The following is an 11,478-nucleotide window of genomic DNA, read 5'->3' on the forward strand; positions in this document are numbered from 1 at the left end:
TTGGACGAGTTTGACAATGACAAATGACATTGACATACTACCATAGAAGAAAAAAAAAATACTTCAATCGTGACTGTAGACGTAAAGGAAAAACTCTGTATAATCTGTCTACGTACGACCACTGCATAAATTCTCGTATCACAGCGTATCACAGATACATACTTCCTACCTTACTTATATTATTTTCTTTATGTACGTAATGTTTTACGTATTTTTAACACAATAAGTTTCTAACTATATTAGTGATGAACATTAGGATCAAATTAAATCGAATTTGACTTCCGTCCACCAATTGTCTTATTTTTCCTAATAAAAGCCGTGGTAGCCCAGCGGATATGACCTCTGCCTCCTGTTTGAATCCGGTCCGGGGCCTGCACTTCCAACTTCAGAGATGTGCATTTTAAGAAATTGAATATCACGTGTCTCAAACAAAAAGTGAAGAAAAAACATCTGGAGGTAACTTGCATATCTACCAGAGTATTTTCAAAATATCTTCGTGTGTGAAGTCTGCTAATCCGCATTGGGCCAGCGTGATAGACTATTGGCCTAACCCCACTAATTCTGATAGGAGACTCGTGCTCAGCAGTGAGCCGAATATGGGCTGTTAATGATGATGATGATTGTCTTATTATTCTATACGAGCTAATGAGAGCACAAACGATCCAAAGCTGTCCAAAAACTCTGTCACAGTCTCAATTCGTCGTGTTTTACTGATACTGTAATGGGTGAGGGGTCGACACGGACTATATAGATTTTATTAAAATTTAATGGTCAACAGTTGAATACTACGAAAATAGACTTGATTTCATCTGTTGACTTTTAACTCCCCACATCCTTTATTGGTAAAACTGGTATAAAAAAAACAACGACTACGATTAATATACTTTATTTCATAGGTACTCCTTAAACACAGTATTTGGTAAATAAAAATAAATTAGAAAAATGGGATAAAAAAATAAGAATTTCACTATTTACCTCAACGACTTTACGGATGCATTACTTAATGAAACAAATAAAAATATAATCTATAAGTACTTGAAGATATTTTATTTAACAGCGGGTAAAGTTCTCTCTATAAATGCTTTCATGTCTTTTAGTTCCGCCTCTGAAGAACTGTGCGTCAATCCTTGGTATGACGTAAACTCAATGTTTTTCATGAATGTCTTTAAAAACGATGCCGTCATTTGCCCCCACTTGAACGGCACTACCGGGTCGCAGTCACCATGAGCTTGGAATATCTAAAACAAATGAAACTATTTTAAAATTCAAATTATAAGTATTGATTTATTTTTACCGGACTACGAGTATATACGATTTTGATTGATATGTGGGAATACTCTTCAAAATATATCCAGTAAAATCCCGACAAGTATGCGACATTGCGACGATGCTACAAAGTTCAAACCTCTTTATTGATACAAGTTGGGAGGAGAGGAGTTTACCAGAAGTTGTTACTAACCAGATTATTTTTTACTGTTGCTTTATTAATAGTTATACTTTACAGCCACAATGTCCCACTTTCGTGGTACATTATCTCGTTCCGTCCGACGCTCAGAAATTTTCATTACCTGGTAACCTAGTTAGCTACCAGAAACAAAAATGTTCCTAATTAAAAAAGTTGAAACGTCTCATCAAGATGAAGCTACTCACGAAAAATTAACTTGATAGTAATCAATTGTATAAATATATAATAACAACGTTTAACATAAGAGTATCATGTCAGTTGACCGTAAAAACAAAAAAATCTGCTTTTGGAAGACAATGGATGGCGCAGACAAGGTCATTTCGTTGAAATAACTATGTTAGATGCAAAAAAATGTTTTTTTTTTATTCTTTACAAGTTAGCCCTTGACTACAATCTCACCTGATGGTAAGTGATGATGCAGTCTAAGATGGAAGCGGGCTAACTTGTTAGGAGGAGGATGAAAATCCACACCCCTTTCGGTTTCTACACGGCATCGTACCGGAACGCTAAATCGCTTGGCGGTACGTCTTTGCCGGTAGGGTGGTGACTAGCCACGGCCGAAGCCTCCCACCAGCCAGACCTGGACAAATTAAGAAAATCTCAATCTGCCCAGCCGGGGATCGAACCCAGGACCTCCGTTTTGTGAATCCACCGCGCAAACCACTGCGCCACGGAGGCCGTCAAACAATCAAGGCCGTCAATGCAGTGACTCATTATTTAAATGGTAAACCGAGATACATAATAGGCTACTTTTCATCCCGGAAAAATCCATGGTTTCCGCGGTTATTTGTGAATAATTGAATTCCACGAGGACGAAGTCGCGGGCGTTCGCTAAAAACGAAAATACGATGAAAACTGGTTTAGTGAGGCATTATACCTAGGCTGTAAGCTGTATTGTAAGCCCTGTATTATAATCATAGAAATGGTGATTACAACTATGCACAGAAACAATAGTAGGAAGTCGGTACTACAATTTACAAGTGCATGGTTCCATATTTAACAAGAAATAATCTGGTAAATAGGTTGGTTGAATACCATCAACATGGTGGCAATGGCGTAGCAGTCATCTGACGCCATTGCCATCAACATGGTGGCAATGGCGTCAGAAAACGACGGCGGAACAACTTCAAACAACATTAATATTAACATAATAAAAAACTATTTTAAATATATTAACAAAGTTTATTGTACTGCTTCTATTTAAATAAAATTTCAATAATCAGCACTTTTAATAGAATTGTAAAATGAACACTCATTTACATAGTCAACATGATACGAAATCTATACTTATAATAAAACTGTAACAAGTCAAATTCTGTACATAGAAGATATTTTGAAAATTATTGTTATATGTTTAGGGTATCAACGTCCTCAAATGTACTCATCTCTCATTGTTGTAGTTTCATCGAATGTGAACTCTGATGATTGGTTTTTCCTACGATTACGAGAAAAAAGGGTTATTTTACGGGAAAAAATACACATAGGCAATCTTGATCAAGAGTTTGAAGTTGAGATTTTTTTATGCTCCCCCCACGTCAATTGCTTTCTCAGTGCATTTGCATTTCTAAGCCGAATTTACACCATAACCGAGCTTTTTTTAATTTTTGCATGTTTATCTGCTTTGTTTGTCCTGGCTAATAATAATCTTTGAAACGGCTGAACCGATTGTAACGAGAGCTACTTTTATCCGGAAAAAACAGGATTTGTGAAAAACTAAATTTCACGTGGACGAAGTCGCAGGCATCAGCTAGTATACAATTTGAGTATAACTAAACAGAATTTCATTATTATACATTTTATTCAGCATTACGCATTAGCATATAATACTTATCATAAATAAATGCAAATAGAAAGTGAATTTCAATTTTCAACATAACAGTGCCAGCTGGTTTTGCATTATAATGGCTGTGCTATTCTGTGTTAAATAATAATAAAACTTGCATATAAAAATATTTATGAGTGCTATAGGTCAATTGTTACATGCATAATTGCATAATGAGAAATGTTTCACGTACAAAAATCCTGTCCCTTGGTGATATCAAAATAGTAGCCTATGTAGTATGTGCTATTCCAGAATATAATCTACGTTTTTTTATCCTTTACTAATTAGCCCTTGACCACAATCTCACCTGATGGCAAGTGATGATGCAATCTAGAATGGAAGCGGGCTAACTTGTTAGGAGAAGGATGAAACACACGCCCCTTTTGGTTTCTACACGATATCGTACCGGTAGGGTGGTAACTAGCAATGGCTAAAGTCTCCCATCAGTCAGACCTGGATCATTAAGAAATCCTCAATCGGCCCAGCCGGGGATCGAACCCAGGACCTCCGTATTGTAAATTCGCCGCGAATATTACTGCGCCACAGGCTTGAGGGCCTTTAAGATTTTGGTTAAAACCTTAATGTGTAAACCCTATCTTGACTTTTGACATTGAACTCTATTCCTACTCGTACGAAAATCACCAATTCATACAGTAGGTACCTACCTACTCGTAACAGTAGTTACCTAGCGCGGCCCCTTTGTCGGCATTGCCGCTTGACACATGCTCAAAAGAAATGAAAGTTAAACCAAGTTTACATTAACAACTTTCATTCAGACATTGACATCAGCAATCAGCATACCTTTGCCCAGCTTAGCTTAGCTTATTCCTTATCTATGCTGGGCACACTTCAAAATTTTAATTTGACGGCCTTCGTGGCGCAGTGCGCAGTGGATTTATAAGACGGAGGTCCTGGGTTTGAATCCCCGACTGGGCCGATTGAGGTATGGCTGGTGGTAGGCCTCGGCCGTGGCTAGTTACCACCCTACCGGCAAAGTCGTGCCGCCAAGCGATTTAGCATTCCGATACAATATTGTGTAGAAACCAAAAAGGGGTGTGGATTCATCCAACACCTAACAAGTTAGCCCGCTTCTATCTTAAATTGCATCATCATTTACCATCAGGTGAGATTGCAGTCAAGGGCTAGCTTGTAAAGACTTTAAAAAAAATATTTTTGGGTAATTACCTACTTAATTTATAAGGTTAATTGCGAGTATAGTCATAAATTATGTTTGTAAATAGGCAGTTGCGGTCATGGAACACATTTTTAATGTAAAAATTTTAAAATATTATGTGGATTTTTATTTTTATTAAATTAATTATTTTTTCTAGGATTTTTTCGTGGAACATTTTTACAATTGTTTACTATCAAGTTAGTTTTCCGTGAGTGGCTTCATCTTGATGAGACGCTTTACTTTTTTATTTACTTCCTAAAATTCCTAATTTTGGTAGCTAACCGGGTTACCAGGTAATAAACATTTCTGAGCGTCAGAACAATACTGTACCACGCAATTTGTAGGACATTGTGGCAACAGTAAAAAAAAAATAGCTGGTTAGTTACAACTTTTAATAACCTCTTTATTGATACACGTTGGGAGGAGGGGAGTTTACCAAAAGTTGTTACTAAACAGAAGTTCTTTTTATTATTGCTTAATTAATAGTTATAGAACTTAACAGCCACAATGTTCTACAAATTGCGTGGTACATTATCTAGTTCCGACGCTCAGAAATTTTTATTTCCTAACACTTATGATTTGTGCACCTTCAAGACAAGAGTGAATAGGCATTTTCTAGGCAAGCAAGCTCCAACCTAGATCTCATCATTGCTTTCCACCAGGCATGATTGTAGTCAAGCGCAAGTCTATTAAGCTAATTATTGCTAATTAGAATTATATTCATAATAGTTTATTTAAAATCCTATCAATATAATACTGTAATCAAAGTGGTTCCTGGTCAAAAAAAAGATTGGGTTAGCAAATGCCCTTGAGCATCACAAAAAAATATAAAATACTTACAGGTAATTCTTTTGGAGCCTTCACAGCATCAGGAAAATGGGAATGTCGTGGCAGCCAGCAGGATAGTGACATCACACCAGCTAAAGGTTCTTGGTATGTTAGAGCAGCATGCAGTGCGAGTGCCCCTCCCTGGGAGAATCCTCCTAACAAAACTCGATTTGGAGGAATTCCAGACTAAAAACAAAAATTGGAATTGCATTCCAGTAATACATACATTCTTAAAACTATTAAACTGTACTTTTTTTATAACAATTGTTTAAATTATTAGAAAAAAAAACAATCATTTTCATGTTAATATAAACATAGTAGGCATAGAGATGTTTAAAGTACTGAACTGATCATTATGAAATTTTTAAGACACATAAGACACATTGTCAGGAATAGACAGAACCAAAGGATAAATTTTATTCAGAAAACTAGACCTTTCTGAGGAATAAATTTTTTTTTTTTACATGCACCGCAACCTAGGATATGAACCTGTGATCATTAGCTGATTCTGATAATATAAATTTTTTAACAATCATTATTGACAATTTAACAATTCTACTTTGTAATATTTATTATTTTCAACAATAATAATATAGAATTTAAATGATTTGATTTCCTAACAAACTTCACTATAGCTGAAATTTTGCCCTCTATAATGAAAATGATTTAAATTTAAAATCAACAAATCACAAAATATTTAAAATCATAGAAAAGTAATGTTTTCATACTAAATAACAGATGAAGGCAAACCTTTCAGTTTTGTTGTATTTAATACACTTTACAAGTTTACAGACATATCTTATGTACAGACATTTTCCGACTTTACTGTTTTTAAAAATAATACTCACTTTCACTTCATCAGCAATCAGTCCATGAACAAGGGTTGTTGCTCTCACAATTCCCTCCTCGTCCTCGGGCGCTGTAGCATCTAATGTTCGTAAATCAAACCAAGAAGGCATACGAAAGCCTGCATTAAGCGTCACCGGCATTGTCGACGCCGTAGGACAAATCACCTTAACATGGGGCCCTCTGATAGCCGCGATAGTACTAGCCCACCCATGACTGCAATAAAAAAAATTATATTTTAACATATTAAACGCAATATAACGAAGATAGTAGATTTCATAACACTCACCCAGTATCTCCGAGACCGTGTAAAAATATAAGCTGAAATATTAAAGAAAAATACGTGTATACAATCAAAACGTTAACGTTATTTATTGATGGAAATAAATTAATGTTTTCTCACCGATGCTGTCTGTCTTGCTGTAGCAGAAATAATTACAGGATTCGGTTCCATTATTAATCAGCTGAAAATCAATATTGGTAACTTCTCTGCAGTACCAAAAACCGAGACCGACTACACTACATCTACACTTGTCAAATGTCAAATGACGTTTAAAAATTACAGATAGCATAGACGAATTATGAAGTCCAGACACCGTCTCCTGAACTAAAAAGGGACGCACCCCAATTCTGCCAGGTCGGGTCTATGTACACTACACGCCGGCACGCAACAGATGCACATATGAAGACAGACAGTGACAGACCAACCGCTATCAATTTCCTATACACTGGCAATACATTCCACACTTATCATAGAATCACACTTGGCGCCATTATGGGTGCTTTATAAGTTTGACTGCGAGATACCGTCTGCCTATTTCATAAGTCTATGATAGATAGTGACAGCCTATGCAGTATCTATTAATCTGTGGTCATCAAAGATAATCTATGGATAGCTTGTTTGTGTCATAGGCTCATCGTAGACAGTTTTTAAAGTGTAGACAGAGACATATCTCTTTGAAATCGAAGTTGGAAAACATTCATAGATATGTCATAGTCATGATGTTACTGTATGCCAGACGAATTATATAAGTATTTGGTCTGAGGCCAGTAGCATCTCAGATGAATTAGATTCCATAGATAAGTATTAAAATGAATGCTTCATTCCTTCATTTGTCGTCTGTGGCTACAAAATAGCATCTTGTTTTTGTTCTGTGATTCTGTGTTTTACTTGCTGTTGCTCTGTGCTTGTAAATTGCGATTTGCGAAGTAAAATGTATAGTTGTTAAAAACAATAATTATTTTTTAACTTCAAATACTGTTTACAGAGTTTATTTCAACGTGACTGTGTTATTATTTACTCTAAGTGCTTTGATCAATAATCTGTAAGAGTTCTAAATAGATGACCCAGAAACAAGTTAGTATCCGTTTTTAATGTTTTACGCGCAGACATGGGACAATGATTTGTTGATTTGTGGACATTCATCATTCAATCAAATGAATGGCTCAATGGGTCAAATGTCTTGTGTACGGAATTGTTTATGTTTAAATCTAAACCGTTTATTAAAAACAACAAAATGTTAAACTGCTTGGACAAATGTGATGACAAACAAATGCCAAAAAATTTGAAATACTAATTATAATAGTAGTGGAACTTGTCTGGGAAGTACTACCGCGGTACCTCCATGCTTATTTCTTACGCCAAGCAGATTTGTTGTATTCCTACCTGAAGGGTGTGGTTGCTTTGGTAATTACAGGGTTTATGTTAATGGATTCAAGGTAGCTCTTACATGCCAATGAAAGTGTACTCTGTTTACAGTCTCTGGTTTTCCACTTACCATGAGGTAGGCAATCTGCTTAGTCTACCAATGATAATTTTATACTATAGATTGGTTGCATCCCTACAAAATCACCAAAAACATGCACAATTTTGTCTGTATATAGTTTTTACACTTCCTGAACAGACAACTCAACATTGTAGACAATATTCAGGTATTATTTGTTTAAATAATGTTTGTTGTTGACTACAACATTGAGTTGACTATAAATTTCCTATTTTGAGCGCCTCATTTTTCGTGCGCTAGTAACACAAATTACAGTATTTAATATCATTGATGATAACAATCTAGCAAAGAATAATATCATTGAACATTTTTTTTTTTAGTATTGCATAAAACATGACAACTGATGCTGAAGACATATCATTAAGAGTGGGAATGGGAAGGTTGGAAATTGAACCACCAAAATTGTTAAAAAACATCAAAGGCGAGAACCCATTCTCAAATCATTTGCAAAAAAAAGGTTCACCTAAAACTTATATACAGAGTAGTAAATGTAATAAATGTATGGTACAAAAGAAGAAAAATGTTTCTATTTACAAAAAAAAGCACAATAAACTTTTAAGGGAACCCATTCTGAAAATATCGCACGGGCATTGTAGTCTAAGAAATGAGTGCCAACACTTGTATTCAAAAGAACTGCCAGCATGTGTATCACAGAAGCTTCATCCAGATAATCTATGTTTACACACATTGGTTGATAACTGCAACCAACTAAGTATATCTAGTAAGAAGAACCAAGCGGGTGTAACAAATAAGGCAAACAGTTGTGTTAAATGGTGGAAAAGTGAAACTTCAAGTGAAAGGCGGCTCGTCGGACAGAACCCACCTTCGGAGAGAAGTTCCTCTTGCTCGCAACAAGCGCTTAATCCTCCTTGTGATGTAACCATTGATGAATTAGCTAGCTATTTTGAAACACTGGTTCATATACCAAAAAAGATGTCTTCAATGGCTGAAATGATGTATATTTAATGGATGATAATAAGTGTTCACGTAATGTTCGGTGGTCCATGTTGTACTCCAAAGTTTTAATTTTTTAATGTTACTCTAAGTGTTCTTAAATATCTATAATCTTAGTTGAACTAAACAAATAAATAATTTTCATGTTATTTGATTACTATATTTGCATATCGTCGGTCTAGATGTGATAGTTTGTAAGTGCAAACTGACGAACTTTACAGGAGCGACAAGAAACATCTTTTAGGTATCACTAAAAGTCATTTTATACAACCAAAAACGATTTTTAATGTATGTACTACAAGATATTTACGGGCTACCACCGGAAAAGCTGTTTGAAGCTGCAACAAAATCAATTTTTACCAAAAATTGTTAGTTACAAGGTATCACATCAAGACCGACAATATATATATTTTTCAAATATTAGACTAGTACAGAGCAATATCAAAATTTAAATTTTTATTTATGTATTTCTTACTGATGTTACTAAATTGAAGCCATTTTCATAATATAATCATACGATAGGAAGTTCTTCTCTGTACTATTCCTATATAGTGGAAACTTGATTTATTTGCTGTTCTATCTATTGTAATATGCATTTGTATCTGGATTACCTTCAAGGTTTTTTTTTTATTTACAAGTTAGCTCTTGACTACAATCTCACCTGATGTTAAGTGATTATGCAGTCTAAGATGGAAGCGGACTAACTTGTCAGGAGGAGGATGAAAATCCATACTCCTTTCGGTTTCTGCACGACATCGTACTGGAACGCTAAATCGTTTGGCGGTACGTCTTTACCGGTAGGCGGAAGGATAGTAACTAGACACCACCGAAGCCTCCCGCCAGCCAGACCTGAACCAATTTAGAAAACTTCAATTGGCCCAGCCGGGGATCGAACCCAGGACCTCCGTCTTGTAAATCCACTGCACCACGAAGGCCGTCAAAAAGGTTATAACCATGGGACAAACTACCAATTTTTATGTTAATAACAAGACCAGCTTTGATTCAAACGTCCTGATTTTTACCATGTGACTTTTTTATTATAATTAATTTAGTTACCTATTTGTCACACTTCATATTATTTTTGACATTGTTTGAACGATAAAAAGTATCCTGGGGACTAAATTAGATGTTGAAACTGTGTTCAGATAATAAGTTTGTGTGGTATTATATAATTTGTAATTTTATTTCATGAATTGATTCTCAATTTTATTATATATCAATGTGCTCTGTTTGTGTATAAAATGAGAATAATAAAAAGATTTATATTGTGTAATGTTTATAGTTTTTGTTATAAGTTCAATAAATAATACATCTTTACACATGCTGGGAATTGAAGCAATATTGTTAAACCTAATGTGTCTGTAACCAAACCAGCATCCAGCATCAACCATACAGAAGACAACTTAATTAACAAATCAATTGTAACCAAAACAAGACCCTACAATGGCAGAGAATGACCTTGAGTGAAGTCACGCACTTTTGAACGACGTGTGTAGGGCTAACCCGCCTACCCCAAATAACCCATATAGAATTACACAACAAGAGATGTGGACGGCTCGAACGCCAAAAGCACACTGATGACGTCCGTACCGCAAGTCGTTGCAACGCGACGATAACAGTAGTCCGATCTAGGCATTGGTAGGTTTAGGCCTTTAAAGATTATATTGTATGCTTTGATTCGTTGAAAAACTAAATTCAATGAAAACAATATAATTTTGTAAAATTCTTAGCATATAACCCAAGCATGTAAACACATGAAAAATAAATAATTAATTTGAGGGTAAACATGACGGTTACACTTTAAAGAGATCTACCAGTATATTTAGACCGTTTCAAATAGATTCAAAAGCCAATTCCTAATAAACAACTCTGTACCTACTTGCTAAAGTACCGTTAACAAAGAACTAGAGAGTGCTTTAGAGATCTTCTATGAAACTATATTGCCTCGGAACAGAATGTGGAATTGGATCATCATCAAAATGCTAAATTACATGGGTGAAATCTAAATTGCTAAATTCGAAGTTACGCTTTGAATAATATCCTCTATGCGTCTAAAAAAAACCTTTTTGCAGGGTGTAATGTCCCTTACGCTTTATTGTGATAGTTTCCTAGATATTGATGTAGACGTAAGATATTTCTGAAAGATGTCTGTTTTTATTGAAAGCACTGGGGGAGACAAACATACCTTTAACGGTGAAGATTTCCGACAATAATATAAGTTTATCCAAAGATTATTGTGTATGATGCGAAGAGTAAAAGTAAATTGGTGTGGCATATTTGTAGACGCATACACATATTCCTCAAAATATTTGCTTTTTACTATAACCGTGGTTGTAGTCTCTGTGCTATGGGTATGGATTCATGAAAATCCGCGATTTTACAAGGTTTGTTGATTTTACCCACATAAACACTAGTAGGTTAATTATTACTGTAATGGCTACAAGCTCTACGAGTATACCTATTAGTTTACTGAAAGTAAGAGGTAAGACCTTGATCAGTCTAGACTCTCGACAGGGGAATACTTAGCTGAAAACTGATCTATCGCCGCGGATACGTACCTACCAGCTATTCGCATGACCTTCGGGAACGGAACGCCTTCAAACTG

At 35.4% G+C, this 11,478-nt stretch overlaps 2 protein-coding genes and 1 long non-coding RNA gene across 3 annotated transcripts in view; 2 read left to right on the forward strand and 1 right to left on the reverse strand.

Annotated features, from left to right (window-relative positions):
• The window catches only part of LOC128198789 (uncharacterized), a 107,477-nt gene that overhangs the window by 6,379 nt on the left and 89,620 nt on the right, over positions 1-11,478 (forward strand). The gene's annotated exons all lie outside the window — the stretch shown is intronic.
• Positions 871-6,696, reverse strand: LOC128198787 (acyl-protein thioesterase 1). The gene is made up of 5 exons (XM_052885817.1): positions 6,539-6,696; positions 6,425-6,456; positions 6,138-6,351; positions 5,302-5,475; positions 871-1,238 (listed from the first exon to the last, which is right to left on the reverse strand). The coding sequence occupies exons 1-5, from the start codon at positions 6,587-6,589 to the stop codon at positions 1,047-1,049; spliced, it is 663 nt and encodes a 220-aa protein (XP_052741777.1). The 5' UTR covers positions 6,590-6,696; the 3' UTR covers positions 871-1,046.
• LOC112051644 (uncharacterized) lies at positions 7,294-10,146 on the forward strand. Its single transcript, XM_024090367.2, has 2 exons — positions 7,294-7,492; positions 8,240-10,146. Exon 2 carries the CDS (start codon positions 8,253-8,255, stop codon positions 8,883-8,885), a length of 633 nt encoding a protein of 210 aa, XP_023946135.2. The 5' UTR covers positions 7,294-7,492; positions 8,240-8,252; the 3' UTR covers positions 8,886-10,146.

This window comes from Bicyclus anynana, chromosome 15 (genome assembly GCF_947172395.1).
Source record: "Bicyclus anynana chromosome 15, ilBicAnyn1.1, whole genome shotgun sequence".
Lineage (NCBI taxonomy): Eukaryota > Metazoa > Arthropoda > Insecta > Lepidoptera > Nymphalidae > Bicyclus > Bicyclus anynana.

What these genes read in the sequence shown, in the direction of transcription:
- LOC128198787 (XM_052885817.1), bottom strand. Translation starts at nt 6,589, where the DNA reads ATGGAACCGAATCCTGTAATTATTTCTGCTACAGCAAGACAGACAGCA. An exon ending in CAGCAAGACAGACAGCATCG is followed by an intron (nt 6,457 to 6,538) that starts GTGAGAAAACAT and finishes TTAATATTTCAG; the next exon opens with CTTATATTTTTACACGGTCT. An exon ending in TGATTGCTGATGAAGTGAAA is followed by an intron (nt 5,476 to 6,137) that starts GTGAGTATTATT and finishes TTTTGTTTTTAG; the next exon opens with TCTGGAATTCCTCCAAATCG.
- LOC112051644 (XM_024090367.2), top strand. Translation starts at nt 8,253, where the DNA reads ATGACAACTGATGCTGAAGACATATCATTAAGAGTGGGAATGGGAAGG.